A 15912-nucleotide genomic window follows, 5' to 3' on the forward strand; every position below is an offset into this window, starting at 1 on the left:
AAAGTCACAGAAAAGGACAATACAAACAGGGGAAAGTGCCACAATAAGCAGGCACATTAACTGTGAGTTAGACTTGCCTCCCTCCTGAGGCTGGAGGCACTGCTCATCCCAGTGGAGTTTATCCTCCAGTTCCTACTCCCACCTGCAGATGTGGGGCCCAAACCAGCTGTAGGTCACCACTGGTGCCCGAAGATATCATGAAATTTGAGCCCAATTCACCAATTTGCTGCTTGCGTTTTTCTCCTTTCCTCTCCCATTCTCCGCTCTACTCTAACTCAACAGACGGGCCAGCTCTAACTCACTACAGACAAGAGCAAACCCCTCAGGTTAGGCAGGCGCCCTCCCAAACCTATTCCCTACCGACTTCAGCTCTTTCCTCTGGGAATCCACAGAGACCTCCTCTGAGGACTCCTATGGGACACCAGGGAAAAGTAACCTTCTGGAAGGCCAATGTATCTAGCCCCTTATCTTTTATTTATGTATTTATTTGAGACAAGGTCTCACTCTGTCTCCCAGGCTGCAGTCCAGTGATGACACTGCAGCCTCGACCTCCCAGGCTCAAGCCTTCCTCCCGTCTCAGCCTCCTGAGTAGCTGGAAACATAGACGCGTGTCACCATGCCCAGCTAATTTTTTTATTTTTATTTTTTTTGTAGAGATGGGGCCTCTGTATGTTGCCCAGACTGGTCTGCAACTCCTGGGCTCAACTGATCCTCTCACCTCAGCCTCCCAAGCGCTGGGATTATAGTCATGAGCCACTGTGCCCAGCCCTCCCTCTTTATACCATAATCTGAAAACACCTGAGAAATGACTCCCTGAGCCTCAGTTTTACTTATGGGAAAAGAGGGGAAGTAATCACCATTCCGTGGAACTGTTGTACAGATTAGAGATAATGTGTGTAAAGGGGTGAACATGGCTTTTGGCACCAAAAATGACTTATTGATTAAGTCGATCACAGCTATTATAATGAAGTAGACCATTGTATTCAAGGTGGCAAAACGTCCTAGGAGGCTTCTAGAGAAAGTATGAGGAAACAAGGGCTAGTGATTAGAAGTTCATTATAAGGCACTGTCAGGGCCAGAGTCTAAATCTATCACGCCCTTTCCATCTTCTCAATCCAACAGGTTCTGCTTTGTCACCTAAAAGGGCACTGATTTTACATTAAAGTCACCTAGATACCATATTTTAGAAAAAAATCTACCAAGTCAGTGAAGATACACTAAAATGTAGATCCCCAGGCAGACGCGCATGTTTAATAAGTGATTTGTTCTACTTATCCATCACCTAAAGATCTTGTGTCAGGACATTAGTTTCTAGATTCAATAATAAAAATGCTCATTCAATCTGTGAATTTGGCCGAAGAAAATCTGAAAGATTCTGCCAATCTTCTTAAGGAATCTTCCCAAATTGTGTGTCACTATCTTCTGGTAACCTGAGAAGCTACATTGAATCTTGCTGAAAAGATCACTATAAAAACCATCCAGCGGCTGGGCGCGGTGGCTCACGCCTGTAATCCCAGCACTTTGGGAGGCCAAGGCAGGCGGATCACGAGGTCAGGGGATGGAGACCATTCTTGCTAACACAGTGAAACCCCGTCTCTACTAAAAAATACAAAAAATTAGCCGGGTGTCGTGGCACACGCCTGTAATCCCAGCTACTTGAGAGGCTGAGGCAGGAGAATCACTTGAACCCAGGAGGTGGAGGTTGCAGTGAGCCGAGATCGCACCACTGCACTCCAGCCTGGGCGACAGAGCAAGACTCCATTTCAAAAACAAAAAACCAAAAAAACCATCCCACATAGATTTCCTGTGACTCAGCCTTTTGGTTTAATTTAAAACACATAATGAAATGTTTGATAGCAATTACAGGAGACAGTTAACTCATTAGAAACAATTATTCGTCAGTTTCACCGTATTACTAAGAAGACTGGGAAAAGGAGGAAAATCTCACAAAGCATAGAAAAGTGGCAAAGGGGCCTTTGGCAAATGAACTCATGCTCTGTTCTCAGGACTTTGTTTGAAATATTAATCAGGGCTGTTGTTCGAACATTCACATTGAGCAGCATGCACTTCCTCGTCCAGTAATTATATAACAGAATGCAAGAAGTTTCTCATTAGTAAGTGAACATCCACTTTTGGCTTGTGATGAAAGCCTCCTGTATAAGATGGCCAGTTTTATTTGGCTGTTTGTTCAAGCTCAAAGTCCTGCTTAAGTGGTCTTTGGTCAAGTGGTCTTCTTTAAAGTACTCATTTTGATTCAAGGTTTTGTTTGTGGTAAATTAAAATTCTCTGTAGCGTGGCTGAATTGAGGCTGCATACCCAGGCACGCACTGTGTAGAATGTATGTTGAGACACATGGATGGATACAAATTGTATGTGTACTTAGGAAGAATGTGATCAATATTTAAACATGAGGTATGTGACCGTATTTCTACAAGAAGAGGTCTTAAATTACAGCTTCCCTCAGACATCTGACCTCCATTTTGCCCCCAGGAAATGCTGACTTTTTCAATCTTTATATTGTTAAAACTTTCATTGTGTAGATGTAAAATAAAATATGGGACATAAAACTGTTACAGCATAAAAATAATAGACATTCATGTTGGCAGTCAATTAAATTTGGGTCTTTGAGTACATTTCTAATTAACTACCATTAACAATTGTCTTGTTTCTGTCCTGTTAATTTTACATACCCCACTGATGCGCCAAACTATGTTTCCCCCAAATGATCTATCCCTAACACATCCCTAATGACTCAGGCCCTCCTTTCTTTGCCAATTTGCTGACGTAAACAATAGAGAAATGCAATTAGGCAAGCTCCTCTCAGAAGCCCTTCTCAGAGTTCCTAGATGCCTCTGCTTTTCTGATATTGTAGGCCACCCCACCCCCCCATCCCCGGACAGAGGGCAGTAAACCACCCTTACTCTTAGAGTGGTCAGCTTTCTCTTGACACCATCCACCCCACCCCCGACAGTACTCTACGGCTAGGGCACATGAAGTGTGTTTCAGACATGGGACGTCACACTGTCACTGAGAGTGGCGGTAAACATTATTTTCTAGTTAACTTCTAAAGCATGTGATTAGTTTAGACTCCAGTCCTGACCTACTTTAGAGTTTTGCAAGTAGTTCCTTGAGAGTCCATGTATGTCTAATAGATTTTTCTTAGAAAACCCACCGTTTTATCTAAGAAAGTCAAAAGAATAATGTTTTCCCTCAACCTTCCATGAGTTGAGAACCCAACGTTTTTCACACCCTGAAGAGACCCACTGGCAAAAGACCAAATAAAGCAGGCAAAGCTTTAGAGCTAACTGGGCAGAGAATGAGAATGCCTTCATTTGTATGGGCCGGACCGAGGCTGGCAAGGTGGTGCAGGTTGGCACTGCAGAAAACACGGCTTGGCCCCAGTGGTGGAGGAGCTGCAGCACCATCTTTTTTTTCCTTACTGGGCCCTTATTAACATTATAAACATGGAGTCAGTTCTGTGTCACAGAGTTTGTACCTCCATTTAAGACTTTTCTGACAGTCATTCTACTTTCATAAGTTGAAATTTTCTATTAATTTGTCACTGATCCTCAGAGTTAATGGTCAAATTGCCTTACAGTTTATAAGGAACAGAAGGGAAACGTCAGTGTGCAGCCACTGGGAAATACTTTCAAGCCTTTTTGAAGGAAGAAAATACAATTTACAGTGATTTTCTAAGTTAACTCATTCATAGCTGTGTATGATAGGAAAGGGGAAGCACAGCCATTGCCATTTACAGAAGGGGAAATAGAAACACAGATCAAAGAACTGGCCAAGATCACACAGAAGTCAGGGACTGTGCCAAGAATAGGACTTGCTTCCTTGATTCCCAATTCTCTATCTTTGGGAGGATGTAGTAGATATTTTACAGGTACCTATATAGATCCTATAAGTAATCACCAACTATGTTTAATCTTGTATAATGCAAATATAAATGCTAAAGACAAGTGGTATTTATCTTCGTGTTTTACACACAGTTGGTGCCTAATAAATATTTGTGTGATGAGCAGATGGTTGACAGTATATTTAGATTGAATATCAGTGACATGCCAAGTTGCTTTGTAAGATGTCAGCAATATTAATGCAATGTAGATAGAAATGTTTCTCTACATATTTTGAGTAGTTATCACAGATAGCTTATAAAGAAAATGAGATTGTTCACAAAGAACCCAATGTTACCTAAGTTTTTTTTTTTTTTCCCCATTAGAGGGGAATAACACAGTATGTGGTACAACTCTGTCTATTATAATCAATCCGTGTTACTTCTTCCTTTGAAACTACGATTTGTGATAAATGGGGAGAGAGATCTAAGATCTAAAGAATGTGTGCTCTCAAAACAAAACTGCAGTAATCAAAGGCTGCAGGCACTGAACCTCCCTAGAGGAAAGACCCAAACACATTCAACATTTTAGAAATAGATCTTAGTTTTAGAAAGAAGAAAAGACAATCCAGAAACAACCAGGTGGACTCTGGACACCCATGGAGGAGGTGATCAGAGCTCATGAGAGTACCAGGAAGGAGATCAGCAGAAGCCCCCCACCATGCCCTGTTTGTGGGGAACAGATGAGCACAAAGACCCACTCAGGCCACGCAGTCAGCTACCCGAGGGTCTCCTTGGTATTCAAGCACACATAAAGAAAAGTAGCCTTCCAACATCTTAGATTCTTCCTGAGAAAATAGTGATCTGCAGTACAAACTGATTGTGCCAAGACTGTCCTTGCGCCATCCTCTCCTTGGTTCCTCAAATCCACACTTTCCATTCCCCAGAGAAAGTCCCCTTCCCTCCAGTCCTGTGTTACTATTGTTCCTTTAGAAACCAACCAACCTCCTTGCCATGGACAATCTTATCTAAATAGTAACTCCTGTGAGGCTGCATCAGTACTGTGGCAGAGTTCACAGAGGACTGTAAGATCAAGCGGAGCTCAGTCCACGGGGGGTTTAGTAGTACTACTTAGTTGTTCAAAATGCAGGGGAAACGTGAAGTTCGAGAGATCGAAAGTGGACTGGTCCAGCAGGCATCAGCTCCCCTACATGCCCACTCAGCCCACCCAGCCTCAGCCAACCCACAGGGCAGAACCACTTCCTCTCATGACAGGAAAACAATGAATGGGGCAGCCCACATGAACTGGGAGAATTACTTCATTCCCTCATGACACCCTTCCATTTACTCTTCCTTTTACTTTTGCCTAACTCTTCTGTAGTTCCTTAATTTTTCTTCTTCTGAAAAGTCATATTTTCCTCAATTCCACAGCCACCCTCCACCCTAGACCTACTAAATTACTATTTTTAAAGCACAACAAAACTGTATTTTACATTCCATAATTTACATTCATTTCTCAGAAATGTTTGGTAAAACTGCTAACTGTTGTGAAACTAGCTCTGTAGTAGGCAGAAATATCCTTTCAAGTTCATTAAAGGTTCTTGGGTCTTATTTAAAGAAATGTACCCCAATGGTAGCAATGAAAATCTGTGGCACTCTGTAACTTTCTAAATACATTATCTCATTCGATCCTCATAGTCCTTCTATGAAGTGTGTATCATTATCTTTATTTTATATGAGCAGAGGCTGTAAACTACAGACATGTGGAAGGCACTATATGCCTAACATCCTTATGATGCTCTCTGGCTTTTTGCTGAGACTCATGGGAGCAGGTTTAGGAATATCTATTTAGAAGTCTATCAGTTGGCTGAGGATGAGAAAAATAAAATATTCCACCTCATTCAGTGGTGATGACTTATTTTGGTGTTATTAATATTCAAAAGAAATATCGTAGTTTTCTTATCATTTTTCTTTTCTTTCTTTTTCTTTTTTTTTCTGAGACGGAGTTTTGCTCTTGTTGCCCAGGCTGCAGAGAAGTGGTGCAATCTCAGCTCACTGCAACCTCCACCTCCCAGGTTCAAGCAATTGTCCTGCCTCAGCCTCCCAAGTAGCTGGAATTATAGGTGCCCGCCCCTACGCCCGGCTAATTTTTGTATTTTAAGTAGAGACGGGGTTTCACTATGTTGCCCAGGCTGGTCTCAAACTTCTGACCTCAGGTGATCCTTCCGCCTTGGCCTCCCAAGGTGTTGGGATTACAGGCATGAGCCACTGCACCTGGCCCCATTTTCCTTTTTTTAATGCAAAAAAACTGAAAAGGGGAAAGATTCTGCTTTATTTCTTCTTGGTTCATTTCCTGTTTGAGTTTAAAAGTAATCATCCTTTCCTTCCTCTCTTTTATTCCTCATGTTTTATAAGAACAAATTCTAGGCAAAACGAAAACCACAATATTACTCAGTTAAAACTTAGCTCGCTTTCATAAAACATTTTGCCACTTTTTTTTTTTAAAGGGTGATATTTTTAGTTGAATTGTCAGTAGTTATAAAATAGCTTAATATATTTACAGATTTATTAGACTCTAGGAAACTAAACAATTTGAGTCAGGTCTGAACCTCTTTCTATATTAGATACATTAACTGTCTGGCCATATTAAACCAATTAATAGTTTCGAGTTCCTTAAACAACTATATTCTGCCCTCAAACTGAACAAATGCTTTAGCCGGGGGTATATGTAGATACGCCCTTTCACTAGAGCCTAAAATTTAAATGCCAGGAATTATTCTACATATTTGAGAGTAGTGTGCATATATTAGTCACTCAATCTCTTTTGATGATCATGTATAGACACCAGTATGCAAATATGTTACCATATCACTCGAACTAAGTGCAATAGAGCATTTCTTACTCATGTGTTACTAAAATTCCTGTCTACAACTAAATCTGAGTTAATCTAAGTATATACAAATACATTTACATAAAGACATATTTGAGAACTTTTGGTAATTAAAGAGGGCTTCATTTATCTGTAAATTTTAGCTTCATCTCTCTGACAGGGTGAAAGAGTGGTTCTGTTTATTTTCTAGTGTACAAAGTTTCTACGTATATTTTTGAAACATTTCTAGTTAACTGTACTGATTTAACCACCAAGCACCAAATCTGGGTCTGACACAGGTAGGCTACTCAATTAGTACCTGCTGACTAATGTACATCAAGTTCTCATTCTTGTACATCAAAGATGGGTACATTTTTGGCAGATACTTTCAAGCAGCAACATATTAAAGAAATAAAGCATATGCAACCTTAAACTTTCATTTCTGATCAGTCTTGTAAGTAGTGAAAAAAAATGCCTTTAACAGAGAATAATTCAAATGGCCAACAAACATTTAAGGTAACGCTCTGAGTCTTGAGACCACTCTGAAAGGAAGAAGACATCTTTTTAGGCCTTGGCGAACTTACTGCATAACACAGAAGAAAGATCCCATATACCACAAAGAAACTGGAAAGAAAGCTAATGTTTACAAAGTTCCATTCGAGCTGGCCTCATTCTCCAAATCACATTTCATCAGCATCACTTAAACCCAAATTTATAACATTATGTTCTTTCATTCATAATTGTTATTTTCTAACATAGTTACTAGTTCTCATCCTAGAATAGAAATTTTAGATTTAATATTGCCAAAACAAAATGTAAATATATTTAGAAAAGGCTCTGTTATTCCAGAAAAATTCAACTCTACACTTTTATCCCAATCAAATAGCTTCAATTATTTAGTTATTTTTTGATTTATTTGCATGTTAGGTTGGCACATATGTCAAGACCCTAGGAGGATGGGTCCATTAATATTGATGCATACCCCAAATTTGCAAAATAGTATAGAATTTCAGTAGATCTCACTGTCTTTTGCGTTAAACATTCACAGTGGTAAAGAAGATATTTAAGATTTTTAAGTCCTTTATATTTCTATTATTAGAAAATGACAGTCAAATGAGAAATCAGATGTGTGGAAATAGCTACTTTCCAGGAATTCCATAACTCACCAGTAACTTTCCACTCTGAGAGTAATACACCCTAAGCAAAACGAGTTGGAATTGTGGGAATAATCTAGAAAATAAAATAGCCACTTCTATCTGTTTACATTAGAATTATGCTTTGTTTACTTTTCCTATCAATTTTTTTTAAATAACAATCCTCCTGAACACTCTGCAAGTGAAGTTAAAAGTAAAAAGGAAAATAGTTTGGCATAATGATAATTCTTGGGCAGTTTCAATAATATCTTATTGTTGCACCTATCAATTCTATTCCTGTTCTTCAAATTAGCTCCCATGAACTATCCTTAGTATCATTCCTGTAGACTAAACAAAAAGAGGAAAAAGCAAACAAGGCTCAGTCATCAACAGGATGCAAAGAAATGTTGCACAATTAGCAGAGGGTGGGGATGTATTCGCTTAGCAAATATACACTGAGCATCTACTGTGTGCCAGCCTTCACCCAGCCTAAAGACACAGGGGTACTCTCCGCCAGCTCTTGGCTTAGAGAGAGACAACCCTGTGTGCATCGAGCGATGTAACAATGGTGTGAACAAAGTGCTGTTCATACTGAGGAGGAAGACGTGATTCTGAATGAGGCAGTCAGGAGGGTTCACAGAGAAGGTGATGTAAGAGCTGAGCCATGGGGTTTGATAAGTAAGGCCCTCTTAGGAGGCAGGCAGTGGGTGGAAGTGCATTTCAGACAGATGGAAGAGCAAAGCCCAAAAGGAGGAAACATAGTGATCATCGGTGTTGGGAAGAACTTGGATCATATCCAAAGAATAAAAAATGAACAATGGGAACGCGAATGCAACTGACATAGTGGTATAGCCAAAGTCTAGGGATCTTCAATTGAGAAACAGGATACCAGAGTTCCAACCTGAGCTCATATAACAGTTCATGGGAGGACCTTAGTTTTGTGCTTGTGCTTCTAAAACTGTAAACCAGAGAGAAAAATTATGAAATTGTTAGCCAATGGCAAGGTATATTCAGTAAGAAAGAAGAGTAGCTGTTGCCCACCTTTTTCCAAGGCAGGGAGAGCCTTGCCTTAAATATACAGTACACCCCATCTGCAGATTCTCATCTGTGTCCATTAAAAAAATCTTAATTCCAGGTGTCAAAAAGTATTTGAAAGTTAGTCAAAAAACTGACTGTCCCTACCTTGCTTCAGAATGATTATGGTTACAGGGGCGCCAGCACCACTTGATTGTAGGTCGAGGGATACCGTATGCGGTACAAGTCAGGATTTGTCTGCTGCCCAGTGGGTAGAGAGCTGGGTCTGGAAATGATGACACGGCCTTTTCATAAATCTGGGGTTTCACTGGAAAGGAGATGAAGAACGGGACAGAAGTCAAGAGCTGTTCTAATGACTTTCTCCTGGGCCACACATGAAGGACCACATTCTCACTGGTTTGGATGTCAGGGAAACAAACAAGAAACAAAAAACAAGTAAACTCTCCTATTTGTCAAGAAAATGCAGATTTTTAAAAATAGTAGCAGTGTTTTGAGAATATTAATAATTTGATTCCATGGTATGTACATTGTGATTACAATGATAAAAGATCATGCTGCCTATGGAATACAACAAACAAACACGAGATTGTTGAAGATGGGAACTTAACGTTAAGTGTTTTTTCAAATGATTATTTGAAATTTTGTTATCTTTGATGTTGTTATGCTGATTTTTGAATTCATAAGTGTTCACTAATTTGTTTCCTACCAGAACCAGAAGAAAGCCTGAGCAGCAAACTTACCATTGACAATTAGAGTGGCAGTGAGGTTTTTGAACACATTTGACTGTTTTATGCTCAGCAAGATTGTATAATTCCCTGCATCCTCTTCAGTTACATCCTTGATAATTAACGAATAGCCCCGAGTCAAATAGCGAGCAGATTTCTCGGTCGCAGGTAACCCATCTTTTAACCTGTGGTTAAAAGCATAATCAGTAAGTCATTTCACATGGCCTCGCAATATCACTTTGGTAACACTGTCATTTAAGTTTTTGAGCTCAATTTGACCAGTTCTTTCTCTCTTTCTTTCTTTTTTTTTTTTTTTTTTGAGACAGAGTCTCACTCTGTCGCCTAGGCTGGAGTGCAGTGGCGCAATTGCGGCTCACTGCAGCCTCTGCCTCCAGGGTTCAAGCGATTCTCTGCCTCAGCCTCCTGAGTAGCTAGGATTGCAGGCATCTGCCACCACGCCCAGCTAATTTTTGTATTTTTAGTAGAGATGGGGTTTCACCATGTTGGCCAGGCTGGTCTTGAACCCTTGACCTTGTGATCCACCCGCCTCAGCCTCCCAAAGTGCTGGGATTACAGGCGTGAGCCACTGCACCCGGCCTCAAGTTGACCAGTTTCAAATCTTTGATCATCAGTGTTGATTTTTAAAATGTAGCCATTAACTTTTCAGTAAAGGCAGATATGCTTTTTAGACTGGGTAACACTTCATGTTTACTGGCAAGGAGGAAGAAATAAAGCAAGTGAAGATAGAAAAACAGTAGCTTAGTGTGCCCACAGGGATACCGGTGGCCACTGGGACTTAAGGATTAACCCAGAGGCAGGGGCTCTGATTCCATCCGAGATGTTTTTCAGAGTTTTCCACGAGGCTCCATCAGCAGTATAAGGGCCATTGTAAGTCAGATCAACTAGATCACTTCTTCAGATAAAAATACAAATAGACTTTCCTATTGTGGTCTCAGGTGAAGTTCTTATTAGTTTTATAAATGGTCACACCAGTTGTCCCTTTCATAAACTAGAGTGAAATCAAGATTATCAAGATTTCTCCTCTGAGGAAGAACAGTTAAGGTGCAAAACAAACAGAAAGCATAAACTTAAAAAAATTTTAACATAAAATTTTAATATAAAAACATATTAAATACTGAATCGATGCATTGATATCATTCTATTGCACACGGAACTGACAGTCAGAGCCTGGATGCTTGACCTGGCTCTGCTACTCACTGCAGGCTGCTGCACACATGACTAACCAGCTTGGGCTCCAATTTTCTCAAATTTTCTAGAGTTTCTCAAAGGTTCCTTATAACTCTAAAATTCTATGATTTCATTAAAATGCACAGTTCTTTAAATAGGCAGTTTTAATCCATTAGGAGTTTCTTATGTTCTGTATAAAGGTTTAATATTGGGAACTTAGTTCATTATCATGCATGATTATAAAGTCCTACAAACAAATTCCCATTACTAGTGTGTCTCAGATCCAAAGTAATTAAAATGAGGATGCTATACTTTGTGATTACAAATATTGTCTTGGTATTACTTTAAATTATTTCCTATCAACAAGTCAGCATTTTTGACGGTGGACTGAATTTTTTTAATGCCCTTGTGACTTAGTTACTGAAGAAATCAACACTAACAGATGAGCGTGCTCTCAGACCCCGGCAGAGTGAATGTACCTCCTGGAGTCATTAAATTACTATTCAATTTACTATTAAACCTAAAAATTTACTACTAAATGTTTTTGATATTCTGAAGCAAAAAAGATCATTTTTCTACTGCAATGGCATGATGACATAGCACAAAGTTAAAATTTTCTCTTTAATTCCCTATTAAGTATTTAAGGGAACTGCAAACAAACACACTACCCTCATACGACATTGAAAGCCAAATCAGCTCTGGTTAGGGGGATTCTAAAATGGCACCACACCCCTATTGTATGGATTGTTTTGCTAATCAGTTTTGCACCATACCCTTTGTTTAAAAGGTAATGATTTGAGCCAAAGGTATTGGCATTTAACAGTAATTTTGTAAAATGATCGCAGATCATAAACAGATTACATTGTTTTACATCAGGTGTTGTACTAGTGTTTTAAAAAACTGCTGAAGGAGGTTTTGAATATATATCCTTCTAGCCAAAAAAACCTTAATTAGTTCAAGAAGGCCCATTCGTCCTCATCTTCAAATGAGTAAGTCTTGTCTCTATTAATGTTTGTTTAATTTTAAAACAAGACTGGAACTTTCAACCCAGCTGTACATAAAAGAATTATTTTCATCATTCTCATTACAGGAGTCCACTTCTTCAGGGTTAATAGAGCATGTTACATATTCAAAATGCTTCCTAGTCATTGTTCAGCACATCCCATTCAAAGAATGCTGACATCATAGGAAGGTTTAGAGATGCAGAAAGTTAACCACAGTAAGAGACTGACTAGACTGAAGTGAGCACTCGAACAAACCTCATCTCTTGCTTACCTTGCTACATTATTTCCTTTCCCCCAGCCCTTCTCACCTCCACCACCCAAGAATCTACAGAGTTCTGAGCTCTCTGGGGCTGTCTGAGGAACGTCTCTTGGTATTTTGTCAGGAATTGGAGTCATTAGGCTCTTGCAGCTTCCCACTTACAAAGCACGTCTTACACTGTTATGGAAATAAGTATGGTCCTACCATACAACTTCCGGCGAGGGAAACGCCTTCACTTTCATAGACAGCCGGTAAGACCGCTTGCCAGCTACAGTTTCGAGCACCTGCTGTTTTCGATGTTTCACAGTGATGAAGGCTTTATCTTTGAAAGGAGAAGTGATAAATACATTAGAAAAGAATATATTTCCATAAGCAAAACCTTAGGGCCTCATGAAGGGAGGGTGTAATCAATGAGTAAATAAACAGAGCTGAATTATGATAGAGCCTATCAATGAGCCTAAATATTGATCAAGAATAGGATACTTTAAAAGCACCGTAACTGGTGCACGCCTTTCAAATCAAATGGTATCACGTCCTAGCAACATAAAACAGTGGCAGAGCAACAGAAAGTAAAACACCTTAAATATCTCTATCACAATAACAAGGAAGTGGGAAGATATTTCTAAAAATCTGCGTGGCCGCTGTGAGAAAATGTTGCTCTGGGCACCCTAAATCAACTAATTTGATATCAAAAATCAACTGGAGAAAGACAAAAGGAAATAAAAGGCTACTGATAGAATTGTTCCACAGTTTCTGCCCTCCACACTGTTTCCTTTTCAGCAATGGAAATAAGGCTTTTAAGCATTTTCTTTATAGAATTTGCATACTGAAATTAAGCAACAACATTAGGATTCCATGAGAGTAAAAGCAGGGATAAAATAGCTTTAATTCTAAATGATTTAGCATACCATATTTTTATTTCTCTAATTCATGGTAGTACCTGAGAAATTTTTCTGAAGTAGTAAAGATAAAATTCATCATCTTTTTCTGTTTTGTTTATATAGGACACTAAAAATTTCATAAATATATTAGGTTCTAACTGAATTATTAGCTATAATAAACATCTAAAGAAAGGACTCTCTGTTCAATTCAAAAGTATTAAATTTAAAGAGTACTTAATGTGGTTTGCTTTTTGACAGGGGGAGGAGGGAACTATGGCCAAGTCATATTCATTCATGATAATGTAACTCTTGGCCAACAGAAAACTGACTTATTTAGAGAACACAGACATCTACAATGATTAGAAAGCATAGCATGAGTTGGCAACGCTGAACTATGCTTACCATATATATGCACTGAGGTGTTAACGGATTTGAATGATGGTCCACTCCTTACACGACAAGTATAAAGTCCTTTGTCTTTGTTCTGCACTTTGTCAATAGTAAGAACACTGTAGAATATGTTGGCATGGGAATTGCTTTGGTCAATTCGTCGCCTTACAGAAGCTCTCTTATTTTTCTAGAAAGAAAACGTGTAACAAATGTGGAAGGAGTGAGTGTTCATGCTTAAAGTTATATAGGATTTTAACATTTCTTAGATCATAACTTCGACAATAGCTTCTGTTTTATGCTAAGAATCATGTCACATCCACCTAGAGCACAATGTTTGGAAACTATATCTGTGTCTAGAGATGCTTCAAATATGTAGCCTAGTAGGATTTATTTAGCACTTAATTTTCTTCAAATGCATTTTCACATATACCATCTCAATTGTTTGTCTCAACAACCTAGTGAGATTGGCAGGCTGACTGCCCTTTTACTGATGAAAAAACTGAAGGAAGGGACCCCCTGGCCCAAGTTGGCCAGGAACTCAGGTCTTTTGAGCATAAATCTAGTGTCCTTCCTCTGGCACACACACCTCTCTACACAGTAACCTGTTCTGTAGGCATACATATCACACACAAACATGACAATCATAAGCCTTAGTGTCTGGCTTAATGACAGTGCTTCTCTCACCAAATCACTGTCTGAGTTTCCTTTTTTGTCTCTATTAGATATGAAGGAAAAGATAATGAGTCTTGTCTCTACTTACTAAGGTGGAATAATCCTATAATTTCATTATTTCACTATTTGAGCAATGCTTGCCCATGTTGGCTAAATCATAGTAAACGGATCTGGGGACATGCAAAGCCATCAGCAGGTTTAACCAAGACTTGAAAGGTTCTGTCCCAGGTTTGTCTCAGAGAAGAACAAGAATCAGTCTTAGGCTCCACAATCTGACCTGGCCACAATGACAGTCCTCCTCACTGTTTTGAGAAGACAAGATCACATTGCCTTCTCCTTTTTTTTTTTTAAGTGCTATATTTTATAACTAATAAGTTATTTCCACCTCTCAGTCCTTCCGCATAGTCATAGGGGCAGAGGGGAGGAGCATGGAAAAATGTCTTTGGGAGCTGTCCAGAACTGATCTTTGGATCGGGAGCTTAGTTCTCCTCTGTGCCACGTTTAATACACTCCTACCCACCTGTCCATTTACTTCCCTGTTGGAACAGACAGACACATTTTGAGGCCATTTTCTTCATTCTCAGCAATAACCAGAGAGAAAAGTCAATTGCCACTATCAAAAGTCAGAGAACTAGTCCCTTAACATAACAGACTGAGGGAGGTTTCTGCAGCTCTATTTATACAGGTACTACTCCCTTTGCCAAGTTGAGTAACACTGGTATTGCTTCTGACTTGGGAAATAACTCATCCTGTGTTTTAGAGTTGCTTCGCCCACTACTGCAGCCACCAGCCACGTGTGGCTATTAAAATTAAATGAAATCAAAAATTCATTTCCTCAGTCACACTAGTCACATTTCATCTGCCATATGTGGCTAGTGGCACAAGTACAGGATATTTCCATCACAGAAAGTTCTGTTGGACAGTGCTGTTTTAGAAGATTATTAGCATTTAATAGATGTATTATAGATACTCTTACTTACAGTAGCAATGCTAGCAGGATAGAAGTTTCTTCCCTCTTGGCACTTATTGAGAATATTTGATTTCTATTAAAACCCAGAAAATATTGCTACAAGCCATAGCATTTTTATTTAAATGAAACAATACCACTCCTAGAAAACAGCTGATGACAGATAAGGCCTTAATGTGCCCCTACAGGGCACTCGTTACACGTTTTTGTTGCTAAGTTATTCCATTTCCATGGCAAGAAATGTCGATGAAAAACAACACTAGCTTGGGGCTCATGCACTAATCTTTCATACATAATTTAATCATAAATTGACTTTGTAATTGGGCAATCTGAACGACATAACAAATGATTGTACTTGAGATATGCCGCATAAATCATGCTGATACACAAGAAATGGGGGCTAGAACTACTGTCAAAATTTCCGTAACAGTTTATCATAGTTTCCCCATGTATACATTTCTAAAACAATTATTGTTTGCAAGGATGTTCGATTTGAATAAGGGAACCCAACTCAGGCTTCATTCTTCTCATTTTTCTGAAGGACAGAATTGCTCCCCTGACACTTAACAAATGGAATATTGGATGACTGGGTTGTAATACCTTTTCCAAACATGTTCCAATCAGGTGCCTGACTGTCTGCCAGTATCCTAAATGAACGCGCTGACAGAGACAGCCTCCTGGAAAGTTGTTGTTGTTGTTACAAAAGGCAGTCCCTGCCTGGCATTCAGTGATACATTTCTCTCTCATCTCTAAATCCTACAGAATAGTTTCCAGGAATGAAACAATCCCTTTCTTTCCACCTAGAATCATGCAATAGAAATACCAGTCTATGCTCTTCAAAACAAAACTCCCAGACATCAAAAGACGATATCTCTGCATATCACACTCATGAAATGCCAGGCAAAGAAAGCACTCGAACCAAACCCAAAGCTGCTTTATTGACTAACACTG

General features: G+C 39.3%; 1 protein-coding gene across 1 annotated transcript in view; it reads right to left on the reverse strand.

Moving 5' to 3' along the window:
• Nucleotides 1-15912, reverse strand: part of FLT1 (fms related receptor tyrosine kinase 1) — a 192440-nt gene that overhangs the window by 116140 nt on the left and 60388 nt on the right. Inside the window, exons 7-10 of the mRNA XM_050766818.1 lie at nt 13335-13509; nt 12256-12373; nt 9616-9785; nt 9023-9182 (exon numbers count right to left, since the gene is read on the reverse strand). Coding sequence (XP_050622775.1) covers nt 9023-9182; nt 9616-9785; nt 12256-12373; nt 13335-13509 — 623 coding nt within the window. The remainder of the gene's footprint in view (nt 1-9022; nt 9183-9615; nt 9786-12255; nt 12374-13334; nt 13510-15912) is intronic.

Source organism: Macaca thibetana, chromosome 17 (genome assembly GCF_024542745.1).
Source record: "Macaca thibetana thibetana isolate TM-01 chromosome 17, ASM2454274v1, whole genome shotgun sequence".
NCBI lineage: Eukaryota > Metazoa > Chordata > Mammalia > Primates > Cercopithecidae > Macaca > Macaca thibetana.